General features: G+C 44.4%; 1 protein-coding gene across 3 annotated transcripts in view; it reads left to right on the top strand.

Moving 5' to 3' along the window:
* LOC105488339 (abhydrolase domain containing 2, acylglycerol lipase) overlaps window positions 1-24,037 on the top strand; it is a 118,837-nt gene that overhangs the window by 78,748 nt on the left and 16,052 nt on the right. For all 3 annotated transcript variants that reach the window (XM_011752287.3, XM_011752289.3, XM_011752286.3), the window contains 2 exons: window positions 12,240-12,423; window positions 22,515-22,607. In XM_011752287.3, coding sequence (XP_011750589.1) covers window positions 12,240-12,423; window positions 22,515-22,607 — 277 coding nt within the window. The remainder of the gene's footprint in view (window positions 1-12,239; window positions 12,424-22,514; window positions 22,608-24,037) is intronic.

The raw sequence follows: 24,037 nt of genomic DNA, 5'->3' as shown, positions 1-24,037 counted from the left end.
CCTGGTCGAGAAAGCTGAGAAAAGCTGTTAAGAAATTTGGCAATAAGGCCCAGCATGGTGGCTCACACTTGTAATCCCAGCACTTTGGGGGCCCAGGCAGGTGGATCACTTGAGCCCAGGAGTTCAAGACCAGCCTGGTAGAACATGGTGAAACCTCGTCTCTACTAAAAATACAAAAAGCCAGGTGTGATGATGCACACCTATAATCCCAGCTACTCAGGAGGCAAAGGCAGGAGAAGCACTTGAGCCCGGGAGTGCAGTGAGCCAAGATCACGCCACTGCACTCCAGCCTAGGTGACAGAGACTGACCATCTTAAAAAAAAAAAAAAAAAAAAAGGCAATAATATAAAAGTGCGTGGCATAGAGTCCAGCAAATACCAGTAAATGATACTGATTATCATCTTCGTTGGCCCTTCACTCTAACTTTGTTTTCTGTGAGCCACCTTAGAGGAGAAAAGGCAAACATTTACTTGAACTGTTAAACGACCTTGCCTCTGCATCCACTTCATACCGCATGTGAACTTTGGAATTTCCGCAAGGACCGGTTTAAGAACCTGCTCGTGTTGAGCATAAAATTCTTCCTTCTTTGAGCTGAGTCTGAGTTACAGCTCTGTGTACGGGGATGTCATCTGTGGTGATTATTCTGCAGTATGCAATGCTTGCTTTCCAACTGGACAACCTTCAGTATTGGCCTCCTGGCCAAATCTGTTTGGGCCACACGCCTCCAGCTCAAAGCGACTGGCTTCTATATTCAGAGCCAGCCCTTAAAATCAGTACTGGAAAGATGTTTTCACTGTAGTACATGTTACATTCTAAAAAATGTTTTTTTTTTTTAATTCCTCACCACTTACTTTTGTATAGTTCATAAATTCTTTTTTTTTTTTTTTTTTTTTTTTTTGAGATGGAGTCTCGCTCTGTCGCCCAGGCTGGAGTGCAGTGGCGCAATCTCGGCTCACTGCAAGCTCCGCCTCCCGGGTTCATGCCATTCTCCTGCCTCAGCCTCCCGAGTAGCTGGGACTACAGGCGCCCACAACCGCGCCCGGCTAATTTTTTGTATTTTTAGTAGAGACGGGGTTTCACCGTGGTCTCGATCTCCTGACCTTGTGATCCACCCGCCTCGGCCTCCCAAAGTGCTGGGATTACAGGCGTGAGCCACCGCATAAATTCTTTAAACTGGAAAATATTAAATATGTGTCTTTTGATAAAGACATTAGCCAACCTGAGTAAAAATAAACGTGAAGAACACCCACAAGAGTAAAGTTGGCCGGGCGCGGTGGCTCAAGCCTGTAATCCCAGCACTTTGGGAGGCCAAGACGGGCGGATCACTAGGTCAGGAGATCGAGACCATCCTGGCTAACACGGTGAAACCCCGTCTCTACTAAAAAATACAAAAAACTAGCCGGGCGAGGTGGCGGGCGCCTGTAGTCCCAGCTACTCAGGAGGCTGAGACAGGAGAATGGCCCGAACCCGGGAGGCGGAGCTTGCAGTGAGCTGAGATCCGGCCACTGCACTCCAGCCTGGGCGACAGAGCGAGACTCCGTCTCAAAAAAAAAAAAAAAAAAAAAAGAGTAAAGTTTACCAAACTGTCTTAAATTTCTTATTGTGCCAAGCGAGGTAGCATGCAGCTGTAATCTCAGCTACTCAAGAGACTAAGGCAGGAGGATAGTTTGAGGGTAGGAGTTCAAGACCTGAGTCCCTTAGGATCATGAGCCTCCTAAGAACTTAGCACCCATCTCCCACCAAAATACCAAGCTGGGGCATTTGGCATTGAAAATGGCCTTGAATATTTAAATTGCTTTTTCCTGTGAGTTTAAACAGGGAAGAAGTGGGCCCTGCCCTTATTTCTAAACTCTTGAGTCTCTGGCATTAGACATCAAGCTGTGAGGAAGTACCTGAAATCACAGCATTGTATTCTCTTGCTTGAAGGAGGAACTCTTTAATGTCCAATATAGCAAGTCCTCGTCCCTAAAAAAAAATTTATTTTAAAGAAATAGGGTACTCTACTGAGTCAGGCCAGGTAAACAACCCTGTCATGTGGGTGAGGTCAATAACACTTGGAAATAAAGGAAGATGAAGAAGTCATGAAGATTTTCTTGAAGTGAATTTATTATAAAGAGCCTAATCTTTAATTGGAGCACTGCAGCAGTAGACATGTTGGCTTACTCTTTATTGACATAATTGATTTGCTAAACTAGACAATGTTTGGAATGTGAATGTTTTTGTCAGTGATTCTGTAGGGGACCAGTGAATTCAGGAAGCATTCTGCTGCTTCTTTCTTTGGCCAAGTGCCTTATCCCAACAGTCTATTATTCATGTTCAGAGCACAGTAGAGGTAGATCAAATCCACTAGCCAAAGAATAAACTGAAAACCAGAATTTTCCAGCTTGTGGTTATTCTGGCCTCCATATCATACCTTCATATCTTGAAAGTTTTATCACCAGAAAGTCAAGAGCCAAGTAACAAAGGATCTTATTAGTTTGATCTTGATTTAAAGAGAGAGAGAGAGACAAAAATAGGATTAAAAACATTATCTTCTATGTCAAGTGAAAGGAATAAAAATAACCTGGCTTTGGCCCCCCAAAGGTAACTGAGTCCCTTAAGATCATGAGCCTTCTAAGAACTTAGCACCCATCTCCCACCAAAATACCAAGCTGGGGCACTTGGCATTGAAAATGGCCTTGAATATTTAAATTGCTTTTTCCTGTGAGTTTAAACAGGGAAGAAGTGGGCCCTGCCCTTATTTCTAAACTCTTGAGTCTCTGGCATTAGACATCAAGCTGTGAGGAAGTACCTGAAATCACAGCATTGTATTCTCTTGCTTGAAGGAGGAACTCTTTAATGTCCAACTGGGTTTAATACAGGAACTTTCTTGTTTTTTAAACTATCTTTTGGATTAAGGCTGCAGTGAACTGTGATCATGCCACTGCACTCCAGCCTGGGCGACAGAGTGAGACCCTGTCTCAAAAACAAACAAAATTTATCTCTTGGGCTGGGTACAGTGGCTCACACCTTTAATCACAGTGAGACCTCATTTCTAAAAAAAAAAAAAAATAATAAATTAGCTGCGCATGGTGGCTCATGTCTGTAGTCCCGGCTACTCCAGAAGCTGTGCCCAGGAGTTCAAGGCTGCACTGAGCTGTGATCATGTCACTGCACAGCCTGAGCTACAGAGTGAGACCATATCACTTAAAACAAACAAATATACATACAAACAATCTTTCGGAACCTCAAGCTAAGGTCAGAAAACTTGGTCTTGCTTAGAGGACGGGCCTTCAGTCTTAGAAGGGAGGGAGGCCCTCCTCCATATAATTTCACATTCCAATAGAGACACTTTTGAAAAGGGACTTTATTAATAACTTTATAATGATAATTAATAACTTTATTAATAACTGCATCCAAACAACAAATTCCAGGACCCTCTTGGAGAGACTAGGATATAGGGTTACCTACCTTTAGCATGCTGTAGAGATCACCCACAATCCAAGACATCTCACTGTAAGAGTTTCAGGCAGTGATTTTTAAGGAACTTATTTTTAAGGAACTTCTATTGTGTTTTTACTGCTTAATATCTTACAGTCTTCTATTAGATCATAAACATAGGTGTTTCGATAAGCTTCTCATGTCTACCATTTTCATTGCTGTAGACTCAATTTTGGATTATATTCATAGTTATGAATTGTGTTGCCTCTACATTAAACAGTTGAGTTTTATAATGGCAGAAGGGCACAATGGGAAGGGAGGAGGAAGAGATGGGTGAAGGGAGAGAAAGAATGTGAAAGTGAAGGTAGTGAGTTTGCAGAAGCTCAGACATCGTAGTAAAACACCTGTCAGGGTCGTCTGCTGAGAGCCAGGGGCCAGAAGCTGCAGGAAGTGTGTCAGGGAGTCATATCCAAAGCAGAACAGTGGCCAAGCAGCGATGAGTTCTGCACTTTCAGGACGATATCTAAATACTTAAACCTTTAGCCATAAGAGGGCAGTTTTAGTTTTAGGCATCCTACACCTGGGGAAACAAAGCTGAAAACACTCATTTTTTTAAAATCCTTGTTTCGGAGATAAGGACAAGGTCAACTAATTTGATAGCACAGAGGCGCCCTAACTTTATTTCTACAGCTATTGTATTCCTGGATGACTCAGCTTTACAATAGTTTCCCTTTGACTTTAAAAAATGACTCACATACTTTTACTATGGAAGTGACAGGGGCTGCTAGGTCCCTAACCGCCCACCTGTCAGCAAGCCATGTTGTTAGCCTAACTATATTTTTCTCTTAGGCTAAACTTAGTGGGAAAGATATTCAAGTACCTCTTTAATGTCCCCTGCATACTCATGTTGGCCAGTACTGCATGCCTTCATTCCAAATGATTCAAACTTCCTTCTTATCCACCTGACATTTTGTGGCACGCCCACAGATGCCAGGCCCATGCCTGGCATGGAACATACAGAGATGACTCAGACTCTCCATCCACAAGGAACACCAAGTCTTGGGTCCCTGTATTTTAGCCTATTTAGTCATGCTAGTGTCATTTGGGGAAGTGGCTGTTGAAATAGTAGCTTTCAGGCAGCCTTTGCCTTGTCTTTCTTTAGGTGTAGGGACTTGAGAAAAAGGTAAGGGGTCTTTCCTGTTCCCAGCAGGTTGCCTTTCCAAAATGGCCCTGTAACACTCATCTGTCTAAGACCCAGCTAGTGTTTCAGATTTCATCTTGTCTTTAAAAAGGTTCAAGATTATATAGTTACCTAGTGCTAATCCCATATGAATTAAATGCATAGAACCTCATTTTGAAACAGATTAATGTAGCTGTTAGTAATAACAGGCCAGGGAGAGGCTCCCAGGCACTAAAGGTGTTTGATAAGTGACATCAGGGGAGATCCCAGGACCTTCCAGAAGGCTGATCCTGGAGCTGGGCACCATGTCTTTGCCCTTCCCTTGCATGGGAGAGGTGGCATCTCTTCACAGAACATCCAACAGTGTGTCTGATATCAGGCAGGGCTGGCCCTTTATCCAGATCAGATGTGTTTGGATTTAATTAAATTGAGGCTCCCAAAGCGCCTACATAATTAGCTGTAATTGCTCCTCAGTAGTATAGCAAATCTGAGTTTTGTAACTGTCCCAATGACATCTGAACATCTGCTCTAGGTCTCAAATAATTAGTCTCAAACCTGAGTAATGATAGATGGGTCTACAAGGAATCAAAGCTGGATGCAGTGGCTCACACCTGTAATTCCAGCACTATGGGAAAGGAAGCCAAGGAGGGCAGTTCACTTGAGCTCAGAAGTTCAAGACCAGCGTAGGCAACATAGTGGAACTTCCCAGGCAAGTTCCCCCATCTCTACAAAAAATCAGAAATTAGCTGGGTTTTGTGGCATGTGCCTGTAGTGCCAGCTACTCAAGAGGCTGAGGTGGGAGGACACCTTGAGCTTGGGGAGGTCAAGGCTGCAGTGAGCCATAATCATGCCACTGTACTCCAGCCTAGGGAGACAGAGTGATATACCCTGTCTCAAAAAAATAAAAATAAAAATAATAAAAGGAATCAAATGGTGGGGTGGAAGTAAGATGTTTAATAATTGAAGCATAAATCTCTGCAGTACTATTACCTAAGTAGATTTGTGATATAAGGCAAGGGGCTTGGGCTTTGGGGTTGACATGGTCCAAAGTCCAGTATTGGACTTAGAGTAGACACAGTCATGAGTAGACATGGTCCTACTCATTATGTGAGGGTGGACAAGGCATTTCATGTCTTTAAATCTGCTTCCTTGTCTGTGTTTAAGTTCCTAGCAGAGAGGCTGAACGTTGTACATCTGTTCTTTCATCCATTCATTTAGGTAACACTGATTAAGTGCCCACCAAGTATCTGGCCTCACAGATACAGTGGTGAACAAGAGCAAGAATATCTTTGCTTCATGGAGCTTATAATCTAATAGAGGCTCATTCAACGTTAGAACAAAACATAAAGATATAATTAGCCAAGAGATGAAAAAATTAGGCAGAAAACTTAGGAAGTGGTGGAGAAGTAAATACTTAGTAACAATTTAAAATATGTTTCTCAGTACTATTTCTTATGCAGGCAAATAATGTCCCCAGCACAAACCATTCTCCAGCATGAGTGATATGTTGGGTGTCTTTAGCGTAGTCGAAACTGGCCTAAGGAAATTTAAACATCTTTTTTTCTCCTTATTTTTTGCTAGATTTTAAAACTGGCTAGATTCATGTTTTAAAAGAAATTAATACACATGAGAAAAACAGTTAAACTGTGCCAAAGGCTACATACAATGAGTGAAACTAGATCTCTTTCCTACCCTAAACCCCCAGTTTTCCTTCCCAGGAAATCAATGTCTGCTACAATTTTCCAGTGAATATTCAATCAGATATGTGTGTATGTAATCCCTTAAAGCCCAAGCAAACACAGGAGAGGGTGCCAGCCCCACTGTTTTGCCCCTTGTTTTTGTCCCTTAAGATGGCTCAGAGCCATTCCATGTCAGATCAGATTCATTCTTTTTTTTTGGAGACAGGTTCTCACTCTGTCACCCAGACTGGAGTGCAGTGGCGTGATCTTGGCTCACTGCAACCTCCGCTTCCCAGGCTCAAGTGATTCTCCCGCCCCAGCCTCCCAAGTAGCTGGGACTACAGGCGCGTGTCACCACTGCCTGGATAATTTTTGTATTTTTAGTAGAGAGGTTTTCACCATGTTGGCCAGGCTGGTCTTGAACTCCTGACCTCAAATGATCCACCCGCCTCAGCCTTCCAAAATGCTGGGATTACAAGCATGAGCCACCGTGCCTGGCCAGATTCATCCTTTTTCCCAGCAGTGTAGTGCTTCATTTAACCACTCCCCTACTAATGGAAATTTAGGTTGTTTCCAAACCTTTGCTGCTACAAACAGCAAAATGCTGCAGTGAACATTCTTGCATGTACTTGTTTACATACATATGCAGTATAAAGTCCCCACAGGCAGAATTACTAGACCAAAGGTTTGTGCTTTAGAAAACATTAACAGATGTTACCGCATTGCCTTCCAAGGCCTATAGCAATGTGTACTCCCTCATCAGTGGATGGACCAGAGGTCCTGCTACCCATACTCCTTCCAGTCCTGGGTATTGGCAGACTTCATCTTTTCTGATGTGGGCAGTGGAAAATGATTTCTAAGTGTCATTTTAACTTGCATTTATTTAACAATGAGTGACATGAAGCATCTTTTCGAGCTGCACTTTTAAAAGACAAAAGAGGCTGGGCGCGATGGCTCTCGCCTGTAATCCCAGCACTTTGGGAGGCCGAGGTGGGTGGATCATGAGGTCAGGAGTTTTAGACCAGCCTGGCCAACCTGGTGAAACCCCGTCTCTACTAAGAATACGAAAATTAGCCCAGCATGGTGGCGGGCGCCTGTAATCCCAGCTCCTCGGGAGACTGAGGCAGGAGAATCGCTTGAACCCAGGAGGCAGAGGTTGCAGTGAGCTGAGATTGCGCCATTGCACTCCAGCCTGGGCAACAAGAGCAAAACTTCGTCTCCAAAGAAAAAAAAAAGGTAGAAAATTAAAGATTTCATCCAGCTTTTCTGTCGACTAGGACAATGATTCTCAAAGTACGGTCTCTGGACCAACGTCAGCATCACCTGAGAACTTGTTAGAAATGCATATTGTCAGCCCACCCAGACCAGTGGAATCAGAATCTCTGGAGGTGAGGTCCTGCAAGCTCATTTTAGCAAGCCCTCTGTTTAGGCATCACCCGCTTGAGTTTTTGATTCAGTGGGCTTGGAATGTGCATTTGAACCGGTTCCCAGGCAATGCTGATGCTACTTGCTCGGGGCCACACTTTGAGAACCACTGAGCTAGAACGTCATTCTTGCAGTAATATATAACCTCCGTGCAGCTTTTCCAATTCACTCTTTACAAGAAAGATTACTAGAAAGCAATTATATATATTTAAAGGGATTTAAATTTTGTTTTTGTTAGGTATTAGTGGATCTACAGGAAGCGCCTGATTGTGTTGAACGGGGATGTGCTACCTGTGGAAACCTTGCTTTGGGGAATTGTTTGGAAAACTGCTACCAGGCTAAGCTTCCGAAAAGCTAAGCAGCGCCCCCATCTGTGAAGGTTATTTACTGCAAGTAGAAAGGAAAGGGAGTCTGAAAAGGGGTGGCCCAGAAACAGATGAGAGAGTGCTTCAAAAAAATGCTTTCTCATATTGGTCTGAGATGGAGAGAGCCTTGTTCCTTAGAGGAGTGCTCCACAGCCACAGGGGTTGCACCTGAGGATCTTGTAGAGAACACCCATGGCCAGATCCCACCCCCAGACATTCTGATTTAATTAAGCTGGGGAAGACCCAGGCATTAGTATGGTTGTTTTAGAAGCTCCCCAGGTGTTTGGCTTTGAGGCTATTTCTTTAACTCTCTCGATTCAGTAGGCCGTTTAATACCCTATAATAAATACTTTTCCTGCTTTAAAAAAAAATCCCCAGGTGATTCTAATGTACAATCAGGTTGAAGAACACTGCTTTAGAGAAAACCCTAAATTTTAGATAAGCTACATTCTTGTTTAAATATTTTTAAAATTGTGATAAAACGTACATAATAATATTTCATCCTAACCATTTTTAAGTTTACAGTTCAGTAATGTTAAGTATATTGTTTTGCAGCCAATTTCCAGAATTTTTTCATCTTGCAAAACTAAAACTATACCCATTAAACAATAACTCCCTATCCCCTCTCCCTAGCCTCTGGCAACCACCATTCTATTTTCCATCTATAAATTTTACTAGTCCAGATATGTCACATAAGTAGGATCCTACAGTATTTGTCCTTTTGTGAGTGGTTTACTTCACTTAGCATAATGTCCTCAAGGTTCTTCCATGCTGTAGCATGTGACGGGATGTCCTTCCCTTTTAAAGCTGAATAATGTTGCATTGTACACATATACCACATTGCACTTGTCCATTCATCCATCAAGGCACACTTGGGTTGGCCCCACTTTTTGGTTCTTGTGAATAATGCTGCTATAAACATGGGTACACTTACATTTTTTTAAAAGAAAAAATAATCAGAGTAAGTTATAGCCGTTAACATTGAATGCTTATTATGCTCTGGACCCTGATCTAAGCTGTTTATGTATATCACTTTATTCAGATCTCTAGACAACTCTGTGAGGTCTTTACAATTATTACCTCCATTTTACAGATGATGAAACAGACCTAGGAGAGTTTGGTAACTTACCCATGGTAACAATATTTTGCAGTTTCCTCCTTATAAAAATTGTCTGGGCTGTTTGTTGAAAGTTCCCATTCCCAGGCCTCATCCTATTCCTGCGGGTTCTAAGCCTCCAGGAAGGTGCCTGGAAGCTGTAGATTTTCCCTGTATACAGGGGTTACTTGTCATCAAAGAGAAGTTGAGAACATTTGGGGCCACTCAGTGGTAGGCCCAAGCAGTCTGGCCACAGAGCCTTTTCACTTAGCCGTGAGGCCAGGCTGTTCCTTTAAGGTTCAGTTTTCAGTGCCTGTTACCAAGGGAGGTGAACAATGTCTCCAATGGGATTTCTGAATTTTTTGTTTGTTGCATGGTGTAGAAGCTGATATCAGCTAATTGCTCATTGTGATCTCAGCTGTTTGTTTGCACATCCCCTTTTTTACATCACAGCTTCATTTTGAAATCCAGCATTACCTGGAGGCATAATATTCCTTCCATTGCTACCTTCTTAAAAAGAGAAACTTGGCCGGACGCAGTGGCTCAAGCCTGTAATCCCAGCACTTTGGGAGACCAAGGCAGGCAGATCACCTGAGATCAGGAGTTCAAGACCAGCCTGGCCAACAAGACAAAACCCCATCTCTACTAAAAATACAAAAATTAGCCAGACATGGTGGCACACGCCTGTAACCCCATCTACTCGGGGGGCTAAGGCAGGCGGATCGCTTGAACCCCAGAGGCAGAGGTTGTAGTGAGCTGAGATTGTGCCACTGCCCTCCAGCCTGGGTGACAGTGAGACTTTGTCTCAAAAACAAACAGACAAACAAAAAGAAACTTGAATGAATCTGACTTCGGTGGGGACAACAGTCTGGCATTGCACATTCCAAAGTTAAGAGTTCAAAGTTCCCTCCAGACCACTTTTTGTTTCTTCCCTGTCCTCAGGGCCCATTCAGAGGCCTTGTCATGAGAATCCACTCAATTCAGCAACTCTTTATTGAAGGCCTGCAAACTGCCCCAGCCTTTGCTGAGTGTGAGAGGGAGAAAAATAGGCAACTTGATCCTCTGCTATCTCACTGGAGAGGGAGATGGGCTGCCTTCTCGGAGGTGGTGCCTGGGTCCTGCTGTTTGGGAGGAAGTAGCTCTTGGCCCGGTTTTTCCCTTAGTTTTAAGCATTTTTTGCTTAAGCTCCTTCTAAGCCCCCAGCACTTCCAGATGATGATTATTAGTCAAAAGTAAAGGGGATATTGTCTGGGAGGAGGCATGAGGAGGCCTCCAGGGGTGTCAGAAATATTTTGCATCTTCATCTGGGCTATGCTTATGTGGGTGTAAATGTGTAAAACTTCATGGATTATGCATTTTCCTGTATGTATGTTATTCCCCATTAAAAATAAAAAAGAATAGGGCAGTTTCAAGTGTATTGATGCATAATATTGCAAGACATATTGTAAAGGGCAAAAATGAGGCACCAAACAATGTGTATGTTACCACTGGTATTTTAGAAAGAATATAGGAAACGTACCTTTCACTCCATCTTTTACAGCATTTGAATTTTCTACCATGGGCATGAATTACCTACTCAAAAACAAATTTGGTGTAGATTCCTGGGCTTGGCCCCCTTCTTACAGAATCAGCTTCTCTGGAGTTTAGGCCCAGGAATGCTCATTTCTAACACCTTCTCCAAGTGATTCTATGCATACTGCAGCTTAAGAACTGCATGGGGTTGTGCCAGCCTGGCTTAGGCTACATCCTACTACAAAAGGAAGACAGATATAAGGGGAGTTTACCCCAGGCTTAAAAGATAGTTTCCCCCATGGCTTGATGACTAGGGAAGGAGCTCTGTTCAACTCTATTAAGAATGCCAAAACCTCTGAGCTGGTGCCAAAGTCAACAACTCCCGTTTCCATTGTAAATCCGTACTCTTCCCATGCCAGTGTATTTTGTATATGCTTTGTGTAGACATCCCTAACTTTCCCTGTTAGATTCTAAATTGGCTCCCTAAAGAGTTTGGGGTTGGGCCTTAGAAGGATGTGATGAATCCCTTCACTTGTAATATGGCCATTCACCTCCTCCTCTTAGCAAAGCTGCTGAGACATAACATGGCTTCAGTAACTTCCCAAGGGGACACCAGCTGAGATCATACCTCCTGGGCAAACAAGGCCCAAACACCCTCTCTGTTCAGAGGTCTCCTCTGTGTATTTTTGAATGAGCCTGCCTCCCTTGACACCCTGTCCCTACGTCACCAAGAACATTTTACCCTAATCCTACAGAGCATCCTGGCAGTCCCTCTGGACTGAAGTTTCTCTTTCCTCTCCTTTCCAAGTCTGTCAAGAAGATCCTATAAATAACATCCACTTGCTACTTTTCTTAACACCATGAATCATCATCAAACACATGGGTATAGCATTCCAATTTGTAGCCTAGGAAGCTAATCTTAAAGGATTTTGCTCTTGCATTTATTTATTTATTTACCTTATTTTATTTTATTTTATTTTATTTTTTGAAACAGGGTCTCACTCTGTCACCCAGGCTGGAATGCAGTGATGTGATCTTGGCTCACTGTAGCCTCTGCCTCCCCGACGGGATCCTCTTGCCTCAGCCTCCTAAGTAGCAGGGACTACAGGGACACACCTGTAGTGTGTAGAGATGGGGTCTCACCATTTTGCCCAGGCAGGCCTAGCTTTTATTTAGGTCTGTGTGTGAGCATATGTGCTCATGCACACCCTGAAATCTGCTTTGATATTCATGAGCATCTAGACAAGGTTCTTGTGACCTACTTTTTAAGAAGCATTGTACATTTGATACATGGTACCTCCACTCTTGGGCACTGCTGAGGCCCTGTTTCCTCTTATCCCAAGGGGCATCTGGGAACGTCTCTCTGGATAGCCAAAGAGCAGTGTCTGTCTGTCTCTCTCTCCACACACATCCACACACACACACACACACACACACACACACATATACATACTTCTCTCTCTTTTAGTGTACTGGCACCCGTTTAGTAACGTTCCAGCTTGCATTTTCTCCATATACAATGCACCTGAAATGATTGAGCAACCTCACCCTTTTGCCCACAGGCTGCACGTGGGAATTTGGAGCCATGGTGAACTACATCAAGAAGACATATCCCCTGACCCAGCTGGTCGTCGTGGGCTTCAGCCTGGGTGGTAACATCGTGTGCAAATACTTGGGGGAGACTCAGGCAAACCAAGAGAAGGTCCTGTGCTGCGTCAGTGTGTGCCAGGGGTACAGTGCACTGAGGTGAGTCATCTCCGCCTTCCATCAGGACCTTCAGTTAGCCCTTATTTATGGAGATGCCCCAACGCAAAACACACTGTTCTGTGAAGACCGGGGAACACTGTGGCCAACTGAGTAGAAGTTTCTGAGTCTTGGACTCACCTTGTTTTGTTTGCGTATCACACATTGGAGTTGTCCCATCAGACCCCTTAAGCCTGGGATATGCAGCTGCATTTTGGGATCAGATCTGTAATTGGAGAAGTCAAAACACCCTTTGATAGTTGCTGTCTCCCTAGGGAATCTCTGTCAGGTGACTTAATTTGTTCAGGCTTCAGGAGTTTTTATAGAAACGTGGGTTAATGAAAGAGCACAGGAGACTGGCAAGCTGGGATCTGAAAGCTGGGCATTAGGATCCCAGATCCCTCCTTCCTGCAAGAGCTGAGTCTCAGATGGCATCTGGGAGGGATCTGTAGAAATCATTTAATCAGTGTCCTTACCTTTAAGTATTCATCTCTCTTAGGCATCCTAGGCATCATCACAAAGGAGTTGATCTACTGGGTCAAGCTTTCTCCCAGCCCTTAGTCTCTTGCCAGTAGATACCCCACAGGATGAGTCCTAGGAGGGCATGGTCATCTGCCCTGATTCCCCTCAAGATCACTGGTGTCCCAGGTCTCTCTCGAGTCACCACACTCACGTGTTCACACACACACACACTATACACACACATCTCTCTAGGCTCTTCAAATACATTCATATTTTTTTCTGTACTCTTCATGGTGTCTTTTGTATTACAAATGAGTATAACCAGTTATTAAAAATCTTCTGAAAAAATTTGAAACACACGGGAAAGTTTAAAAACACCTCCCTGTTGATCCAGTCTAATGCCAAACAGTCCTTATCGTTATTCAAAGAATCTTTTCTTTTTGCCTCACCTGTATATCTCATGCTGCAGTTTAAACATACCTTGCTACTTTCTGATGGATAGAGGCTATCTATATTATTTCTAAAAATACATATTACTGGAATTTAAAGCCAGCACACCCAAAAGGTACATATGGGCCCAGGATTCAGCCTCTCCCTATGAGGCTTAAAGCTGGCTGAAAAAGATGATCTATAAATGTACCCACAATAGACATGAGAAACATCTCTGATGAAACCCTTCCTGAGTCCCAGGGCCAAGGTCTGGGTTCTGTTTTTCCTTGCTGGCAATATGGGGATGATGATAATAAGCAGTACCTACCTCATAGCACCACTGAAAGTTAGATGAGTTGATGCATATGGAGTGCTTAGAACAGTGCCCAGCCCACAGGACGTAAGCCACTGTTCATTTTCATTATTGTCATCATCGTCATTCACTGTAAAATGAAGGAGGTGGGTTTGATCAGCAGATCACAAAGACTGGTCCAATGAACTAGTGACTGCCTCACTTCATAAGGAATCACTTGGAGGATCATGTTAAAAAGAAATTCTGTTTCTTGGGCCCCACCCTTGGAGATTTTGATTCATGAAGTTGGAGGCATGGGACCTCAGAAATCTGCATTTTGGATACATTTCATAGCTGACTTTTGATGTTTAGCCACGTTTAGCAGTCCCTGGGGTTAGTGATCTCAGTGGTCTCTCCAGCTGTCCCGTTCCAGGACCAGGCTAGTCCCCCATCCTCCTACCAGGAATCTTTTTCTTCACTTCTCTGGACACTGGGGAGTCAGCTGAGAGGACATGTGTCTTTATCTTGGTGTGACTAGAAATATCCAACTCCCAGCTCATAGCCACATGTAACCAGAATTAACCAAAGTCCTGTCGGGCCCAGTCACTGGGATAAGAAAGACATGAGCAAGGGGCCTACCCCAGGATCCAAGGGAGCAGAGCTAGGACATTTGTTTTGTTTTCTTTTTCTTCAGTGCACAAAATCTTAAAATGACAATCGCTTCATCTCATTTTGCTGCAGTAGCGCCATCTGCTGTCAGCAAGAGCACATGATTGACACAGCAAACTAAGGTGTTTGAACTAAGGCAAAGAAGGCTCAAGAAACTAGGAAACTAAAATCCGTGAGGTGCTATAAATTTTGCAGACATAGCCTACGCAGCCTCTTCCTTGAGACCTCAGAGGGCTTCGTACACATAACTAACTATTGGCACACCAACCTCATGCATTAAGGAGCAAGTTGCAACTTTATTCTCTGGAGCATAGACAACTAACTTGTCCAGGCTAAGATCATGTGGTCCTGCATATGGGTACTGGCATCAGGTCAGAGAGACACCGTTGTCCTGTGTGTGCTGGTGTGAGGCTCAGGTGCCTTCAACATTTAAACCAGATCTGTGGAATAAATGGAGCACAGTTCCTTACTTTAAACCACTATAACCTTTTTTTCCTGCCAAGGCTTGAGGGCGATGCACCTTTCAGCACTGGGATGGTGGCAGCTGTATAAGTGCTTCCCGTCACACCAAGGTGGAGCCGGGGAGGCCCGTCTGCCTCTGCAGGGGCCACACAAGAGTTCATGCATCTGGTAAATCTCTCCTAGCTGAGTCTGGAGACCCGCTTCCTCAGTGAACCCCTCCCTCTGGCTTCTCCTCCCGTAGCTCACCTCCCGTCTAGCCAGAGCCAGTTGAAGGCTTAGAGAGAAGCCAGCCACCTGCTTGCTGTAGTTAGCAAAGTCTAGTTGCTGCTAAACTAGCTCACCTTTTACCATGTGCTGAACCACTGAAGGAGGGACACAAATGCCCTGAAATCACCTGGTATCCAGCAGACTTTAACATGTTCCCTCAGCATAAATAGCTGCCAACCCGCCTGGGAACTCTGTGTGGTGAGACATCCTCCTAGGTCATAGGGACACAGCCCTGAACAAGGCTGACTAATTCCCTGCCCTCGTGGAGCTTAAAGAAAATGGGGAGGGAAGCATTTTTGGTTTGATTTCAGGTAAAATAAATTCTTCTTTCCTAAGGAAGCCCTCAACAATCCTATGTTGCAGAATTTAACAATAATAATAAAACTAAAATAAAATTATTTTATTGCCATTTGGGTATAAAAGATAGTCAGTCTGTATATGAGGACCTCACAGTACTTAAGACAACAGAGTGATATTTACAAAGCCACAAAGCAACAAATACGTGTTACTAACATATTACACATTAGACGTATGGGTGCTGAGGAGGTCCTCAGTCAAGTGGGGGGTCCATGAGGAGGGATTTCTGAAGGAGGTGAGAGTGAGGAGGACAGTAGCACAGGGCCCAGGCCAGGGGCAGAAGCTCCTTACAGCAGGAGTCCCAACTGCTATTAGGAACCAGGCCACACAGCAGGAAGTGAGCGGTGGGCGGGTCACGGTGGGCGAAGCAGTAGGGAAGTGGTGGGTGAACCTTCAACTGTATTTAGTTTCATCTGTATTTACTGTTGCTCCCCACTGATCACATTACTGCCTGAGCTCCGCCTCCTGTCAGATCAGCAGTGGCATTAGATTCTCATAGGAGGATGAACCTTATTGTGAACTGTGCATGTGAGGGATCTAGTTTGCACACTCCTTATGAGAATCTAATGTCTGATAATCTGTCACTGTCTCCCATCATCCCCAGATGGGACTGTCTAGTTGAAGGAAAATAAGCTCAGGGATCTCACTGATTCTATGTTATGGTGAGTTGTATAATTATTTCATTCTGTATTATAATGTAATAATAACAGGGAAAAAAGTACATTATAAATGTAATGTGCTTGAATCATCCTGAAGCTATCCCCCTGCCCCCTGCCTTCCCTGGTCTGTGGACAAATTGTCTTCCAAAAAGCCAGTCCCCAGGACTGCTGCCTTATAGGACAGTAGAGGAATTATCAGAGGAGTGTTTCAAATCTCCTTAAAGGCACTTTATACTCCTGGCTAAGTGAATGTGTTAGCATCACTAAGACCTGGCCACCTGAATATCCTAGCATTCTTTGAGCAAGGCCTTCCCGCCATGGGGCAGAGGCAGGTACCACTTTTCCTGCCATATGGTAGGATTATTGTCTCTTGCTTTTGATGGCAAATTCCAGGCTAGAAATGAGTTTATGACAAAAGCAAATGTTATCATTTGTAAAGTTCCCCCAGAGACTGGGACTTTCCTAAAATTTGATTTTATAGTTGAAGAGCTATAAAATACAGTAACTTTGTGCCATCAGTAACTTTGAATCACATCCAAACAGAGAGGGGGAAACTGCAGCATTTAAATGAGACTCTGTGGACAAACTTCAACCTGGGAAACAGCTCAGCTTGTCCACCACTGGATTTTGAAGTCGACCTGACCACATGGTTGCCCTTAGTGCCTTGGGGCTTTTTGGTTTTTTTGTTGTTGTTAATTTTTTTAATCAGAATAATGAGAAGCCATATAAATACTCTTTGACTCTAACTCATTCTTGTAAAAGTACATCCTGTAAAAGGGAAAAGATTCTGATAAGGAGGAAAGGGGCTTGGTAGGTGGCCATTCCCTCCCCTAGTCTGAAGTCCATCTTTCTGCCCCATCCTTCCACCCCAGTGGAACTAACAAAGCCCAGCCTGGCAGGTACCAAAGACTCTTGGCCCACTCCCTTGTGTGGTACAAACATGGTTTTCTTCTGCTCACACTCTCAAGCTGAACTAGCTGGAGATGATGACCTCTGTCTACAGATTGACTCTGCCCCGAAGGGCAACCTGCTAACAGCCCAGAACCTTCTGGCTGGGTCTTTTGGGTCCAGAGGCTCCACCATCCTGCCTCCCAGAGGCCCAGCTGTTCAAGGCAGGAGCCCTGTTCTGGGCTTGGCCGGCCTGCTTAGGATCGTGCCCTCTTCCTCTCTCTGGGGGTTGGGCTGGTCCTGGTTTTGCCCCCACTGCAGGATTACTCTCTTATAGTGCCCAAGTTAGAAATAATCTGCATGTCCAGTAGGGACATAGTTAAATAAATTAATAATATACTAACTCAGTGAGGAACAAGGCAGCTTTTATTTTAAAAAATCAAGAAAAAATATATAACATGACAGAATGTATACATTAAAAGTAGGGAAGGGCCAGGCGCTGTGGCTTACGTCTGTAATCCCAGCACTTAGGGAGGCCAGGGCGGGCAGATCACGAGGTCAGGAGATCGAGACCATCCTGGCTAACATGGTGAAACCCCGTCTCTACTAAAAAGTACAAAAAATTAGCCGAGTGTGGTGGCGGTCACCTGTAGTCCCAGCTACTCGGGAGGCTGAGGCAGGAGAATGGCATGAACCCGGGAGGCGGAGCTTGCAGTGAGCTGAGATCACACCACTGCATTCCAGCCTGGGCGACAGAGCGAGACTCCATCTCAAAAAAAAGAAAAAAAAAAAAAAGGGGAGGAAAGCAATTTTGTAAAAATTTGATTATACAGAGGGAGAAATAGAGAATTATTATTTAATGGGTCTAGAGTTTCAGTTCCACAAGATGAAAACATTCTAGAGAACTTTTCACATTGTACAATGAGTATGAGCTGTACACTTTACACTACTGAACTGTACACTGAAAAATGGGTAAGCTAGGCATGGTATCACATGCCATAAGTCCCAGCTACTCATGAGGCTGAAGCAGAAGGATCACTTGAGCCCAGGAATTCAGGACTATAGTGTGCTATGACCACCTGTGAATAGCCACTGCACTCCAACCTGGGCAACATAGTGAGACCCTGTCTTTTTTTTTTTTTTTTTTTTTTAAAGGGCTGGGTGCAGTGGCTCATGCCTGTAATCCCAGCACTTTGGGAGGCCGAGGCAGGCAGATCATGAGGTCAGGAGTTCGAGACCAGCCTGACTAACATGGTGAAACACTGTGTCTACTAAAAATACAAAAATTGGCTGGGCATGGTGGCGCATGCCTGTAATCCCAGCTACTCAGGAGGTTGAAGCAGGAGAATCTCTTGAACCTGGGAGGCGGAGGTTGCAGTGAGCCGAGATCATGCTATTGCATTCCAGCCTGGGGGACAGAGCAAGACTCTGTCTCAAAAAAAAAAAAAAAAAAAAAAAAAAAAAAGGTTAAGATGGTAAATTTTATGTTCTGTATTTTTATCATAATTTTCTTAAAATATGACTGTATATAGGCAAAATCTGGAAAGAAACCCCTCCTTCTGCAAGTAAAAATACTTCTTAGGTTGGGGTGATAGCATTCTGGGAAAGTACTTAATGTACTTTATTCTTAAGGTTTCATTAGCATATTGCTTTCAAGATTTTTTTTTTAGTGTAGTCTAGATCCACATCCCATAAATTTATCTCCAATCTTAATTCATAGTGCCCTTGCCTTTTTCCCCTTTTTAGAATGTTAAGGTCATGCATGCCCATCCCACTCTTACAGAACCTCTTTCATATTCTCCATATTTTTTCAAAGACCACTTGGAAAGCTGTTTCACTATTCTCATAGTCTCTCAGCACTCTGAGACATAATTTATTTGAGCCAGGAGATCTGCATTCACTTGGGTATTAGATGCATTCTTTCTCCCAGTTCATTCTCTTCTGACTTTAATTCCTTTTCATCAGTACTTGATCCACTCATTTTGCAAAATACGAGCTGGAAAGTTGAGCCTTCTCTAAGCAGTTACCCCAGCAGCTTAGTGGTTGGCTCAGCTCTTCCTTGCCTAAGTGATTGCTCTGAACCTAATTGTAAATGCCTGTTTGTTGGGACCCTCTTCTGAGCGATTAAAATCCATTGCCTTCCACAACACCTTTTAAAATTCTTTTAACAGTCCAAAGAGAAATCTCACTAGAAAATGGCTGTGAAACCAGTATGTGTAATATTTTATTATAATTTAATGTTACATTGATTAGAAATGAAGGCATTTTCAGGGAATTCTATTTATTTTGGTAATAGGTAGATCAATGGATGCATAAAGTTCTTTAAAAATCCATATGGATTATTCTCAAATAAGACTCCCAGTGAAACTATACTGGGTTTGGGGGGTGATTTTCTCTTCTCATTTGTGATGATCACTTTTTGAGAGTTTTTCAACTTTCAGGAGGCATCTCTCCTTTTGGAGTCATCCTGGTTCTTTCTGAAGTTTTGAAACCTACCTTCCTTCCAACAAGAGTTCACTCTGAATTATGCAAAGCCATTCCCTCCCTGTAATTCTGACCGAGCTGCCCCTCCCAGGGTTCCACACTTCTCTCCTGTGTCCTCAGCCAGTTTATCCTGGTGGGCCAATATCTGGCCCAGCCTGGGGAGCAGTTCCTGCCACCCCTTTTCTCTTCTGGAGAACATAGCCATCTAGAGGCAAGTCAAGAACTTGGATATTCAGGCCAGGTGAAGTGGCTCACGCCTGTAATCACAACACTTTGGAAGGAGGCCAAGACCAACAGATCACTTGAGGTCAGGAGTTCTAGACCACCCTGGCCAACATGATGAAACCTCGTATTCTACTAAAAAAATACAAAAAATTATCTGGGCGTGGTGGCGCACACTTGTAGTCCCAGCTACTCGGGAGTCTGAGGCAGGAGAATCGCTTGAACCTGGGTGGTGGAGGTTGCAGTGAGCTGAGATCACACCACTGCGCTCCAGCCCGAGCTACAGAGTGAGACTCCATCTCAAAAAACAAAAACAAAAAAAGAACTTGGATAGCCAAGTAAGGTATTTGTGCGGTGTCTAGAGAGCTAAAGTCCCCTGGTTTCATGCCCATTTTGTGATTTGCATCTAAAATTGAACCCCAGTGTAGCCACTACCAGCTCCAACACTGAACTCATACCCCCATCTTGTTTCCTCTACACCCAGCCATTCAACCACTCCCTCAGAAACTGCATTCTTTTAAAGCAAGTCCCAGATATCATTTCATCTGTAAGTAGTTCACTAGGTAGCTCTAAAAGACTCTAAGGACTTTTTCTTAAACATAACCACAAATACCATTATCACCCAAAACATTAGCAATAGTTCCCTAATAGCATCCCATTTCTCGTCAGTGTCCAGATTTCCTTGATTGTCTCATAGAAGTTTTTTTTTTTTTTTGTCAGTTGGCTTGTTTGAATTAGGATCCACATATTGCCTACATTTGCATTTATCGATTTCTCTATGTTTCTTTTAGTCTGTAGGTTACCCTTTTATTGCGTTTCAGTTTGCTGTTGGTGGTGGTGGTATTGAAGACATCAGTCCTTTTCAAAAATATATATATATGAGATGAATGTAATACATTGATCTTGATTCTTTTATTAAACCAATATAAATTTAAGTTTCAATTCCTTAATTCTACAGCCAAAGGTAAAGGACAGCCCCTACATATACTGAGTGGTAAACCAAAGATACTAAAAATCAATGTTAGCCAAAACAAACAGAGTGGAACACTAGTCCCAACATCCTTGTCCTGATCCCTCCCTGAGCCCTGGGTCCCTGTGAATCCCTAGAACCTTTCAACAAGCAGTGCCTGTGGTGTATTCAATTAAAAAAAATCAACTGCAGGACTGCAGCATCTTTTTATATCTTAAGTTTATGACCACACACTTCTCCCTTCCCTACCTCTGCAGCCTGTCTGCAATGAAGGAGGTACTAACAAAAGCAAGAACATCCCTTCAGTTAGGAGGTCGGCAAAGGGAAAAATGAACCAGGGCAAGAGAACGCTGGGATTGCCAGAGACCATTGGCTCTCTGGGTAGCTTGGATCCAAAGTCAGAGGAGAGGCAGCCGGTTGTGGCTCACTGATTGGGTGATTAGGTGACCCCCCTCCCTCTGACCACAGGCAGGTGAGCACAGTCCTGCTTTAGCTGGGGTCCCTCATAGTGATCTGGTCCTATATTCTTCCTGTGGTGCTTGGTTGGAGTCGGGGGGGATGGCGGCTGCACATTTATGCAGTGGCCTTTTGACCCTTCGAGGTGGTGTTAGTCTACTTTGAGCTTAGTCTGTGTTTGATGGGCACATCACAGACCATTAAATTCACAAACCATTTCATTCTTAACTCCCCACTACCTCTTACTTTTTAACCATGACATCGTGGGAAATGTTTGTCACTCAAAAATTGTGGAATTTTGCCATTCTACAATTGTAGCAACTTTGGGGCAATTACTTTTATAAAATTACTTTTATAAGCTCTCTGGATTGAAAAAATAATAAAAAAACAAAACAAGAAAACCTTATAAACCACCTAGTCCCCTCACCATCTGGAAGATGGAACCTAGTAGAAGTAGTGATGTCCAGATCCATTCACAGGGTGGAGTCAGGCCTGGAGATTTTGAAACCTGCAAGATGAAAATTTCCCTTTAATGAGTGTGGATTCAGTGTCCACCTGCGTTTGGATTTATGCCCAAGGGAGAAGAGCAGTGAGTGGGGAGGGCTGAGCAGGCATGGCTGGTGGGAGTGAGCCCACTGGTGTTTGTTCACCTGCTGTGTGGGCATGGAAATCTGGCTGGTGAAGCACATGGCCAGGGCTGGTGGTGCTGTCTCCTCCTTCTGCATGTGCTGCTGGCAGAACCTGGGCTCTGGAAAACAGGGACAATATCATCTGCCTACTGCTGCCACTGAAAGGTCAGAGGGTGGCCCTCACAGCCACCTAGCATATGCCAGTCACACCCTAGCCCTAGAGGCAGAAAGATGCTTCCAGACCACAGCTGGCACGCACCAGCTGTGCCTAGAAAGGGTTAAGGGCCCGTCTATTTCCACTTCGATTTCCTTGCCCCTTCAATGGCATAAGGCTAATCGAAAGATAGATTTGGAGGAGATCCCAGTTAATGATTTTACCTTACCTCTTGATCAGCAACAACAGAAGTTTTTTTAGGTTTTCCCCTCCACATCCACTCTCCCCTTCCATGTGCCTGTCATTAAACCAGAAAACTTGCCTGCCAGGTAGGAAGCCAAATACAGAAAGTGTTCACATGACAATTGAAGCAGACTTTGGTCCTGGCAGGCTCAGTGACTAAGAGAAGGCCCAGGTGCTAGAAGAGAGTGTCGGGGGTGCCACCAACAAAGCCTCTGGCGCTAGAGAGGGCCTTTGCTGGGGTCCCCTTCCCCTGCGCTGTCTTGGTGTCTCCATAGATTTCTCCAGAGATGTTTGAGCTCTGCACATTAGAGCCTCTGTTTTAATGCAGAGGCCACAGCCTGAGAGCTGGCCCTCTCCACACAAGCACCTTGCCCCATGGCTAGAGCCCACTCCTGGCTGCCCATCTGCAGCCCCACACTGCAGTCACCCTCACTCGCTGTGGTTCTTCCAGGGCCCAGGAAACCTTCATGCAATGGGACCAGTGCCGGCGGTTCTACAACTTCCTCATGGCCGACAACATGAAGAAGATCATCCTCTCGCACAGGTAGGTCACCTTCCATTCTCTCTCAGGAGACAGACAGTTCCTTCCTGAGCTCATCTGGGAGCCATGAAAAGCCAGGGCTCCTGTTCCTTCAGGGGAAAAAAAAATACAGGTATGGTACAGACTCTCTGCTGCCTGCATTTGTGACTTGATTAGAAACAAACTTATCTTGGCCAGGCGCAGTGGCTCACACCTGTAACCCCAGCGCTTTGGGAGGCTGAGGCGGGCAGATTGCTTGAGGCCAGGAATTCGAGACCAGCCTGGCCAACATGGCGAAACCCCATCTCTACCAAAAATACAAAAATTAGCTGGGCGTGATAGTGCCACTGTAATCCCAGCTACTCGGGAGGCTGAGGCAGGAGTCACTTGAACCCAGGAGGTGGAGGTTGCAGCGAGCCAAGATTGTGCCAAGGTACCCCAGCCTGGGTGACAGAGCGAGTCCCTGTCTGAAAAAAAGAAAAGAAAAGAAAAGAAACCTGTCCCAAGCTACTAACTTTGCCAAATCACCTTATGCTTTTGTAATTCCCAGTAAATCTAAGACAAGGAACCAGTTCTACCCCCTTTTCTCCCAAATTAGAGCGGTCACGAGGTGGCTGTCATTGTTGAGGAGACCTTCTCCGTAGGATGCTTCTGTGCCTGGGGGATCAGGACTCATTCTTGACTGACCCTTGGGCTTCTGACCAAGCAGCAGGGGGACAGGAGTCTCAGGGCATGGTTTCAGCACCTCCCTCCTCTGCATATTCTTCATGCTTATCCTGTCTCTCCACCTCATAATCCTGTGGTGAATTAACCTGTCAAGTGCTTAGAGCAGTGCTGGTATGTGTAGCACCAGATAAATATTAGCAATGACTTTTTCATTATGATTATTATTATTGCTGACATCTCTGCCTCCTCCTCTACATCTCTCATTCCCTGTAGCTGGACTAGGCTACTTAGAGGTTCCCATGCCCCCAGCCTCTCCCACACTGCCCTTGCTGAGAATACTCTCCCATTTCTCTGCTGGTGGGAACCCAGCCCATCCTTTAAAGTCCATCTCAGTTCTCCTATTTTTGTGAAGCCAACTCATCCATGCCCAAGTTGCTTTTCTGTTGCTTCCCCTCTGTAAATCCTATGTCTAAAACCAAACTGGAGAGCATTGGAGGGCTTAGGCATGTGTTGATTGCTCCCAGCACCCGAGACACACCCGTGCACTCAAAAAAATCTGGGGCATTTTTGGTACCACCCTAGGAAAAGCAATCTGACTAAATGATTGGTTTCTTGTTATCTTTTTTTCATTGGCTAAAGCAGGCCACACACCCCAGATTGGACTTCCTGTGGGTGGGCGTTCACATGGTGCCTGAGCAAGGCTGGGCTCGAAGGCCCCATCAGGCTGCCACATTGCCAGATGTGTCCTCATGTCCTCGTTTCAGGAAGGAGAGCAGAGGGAGACTTAT

The sequence above is a fragment of the Macaca nemestrina genome, chromosome 7 (genome assembly GCF_043159975.1).
Source record: "Macaca nemestrina isolate mMacNem1 chromosome 7, mMacNem.hap1, whole genome shotgun sequence".
Taxonomy (NCBI): Eukaryota; Metazoa; Chordata; class Mammalia; order Primates; family Cercopithecidae; genus Macaca; species Macaca nemestrina.
Note: the sequence above shows the minus strand (reverse complement) of the source record. Positions and strands in the feature narration are given on the sequence as shown.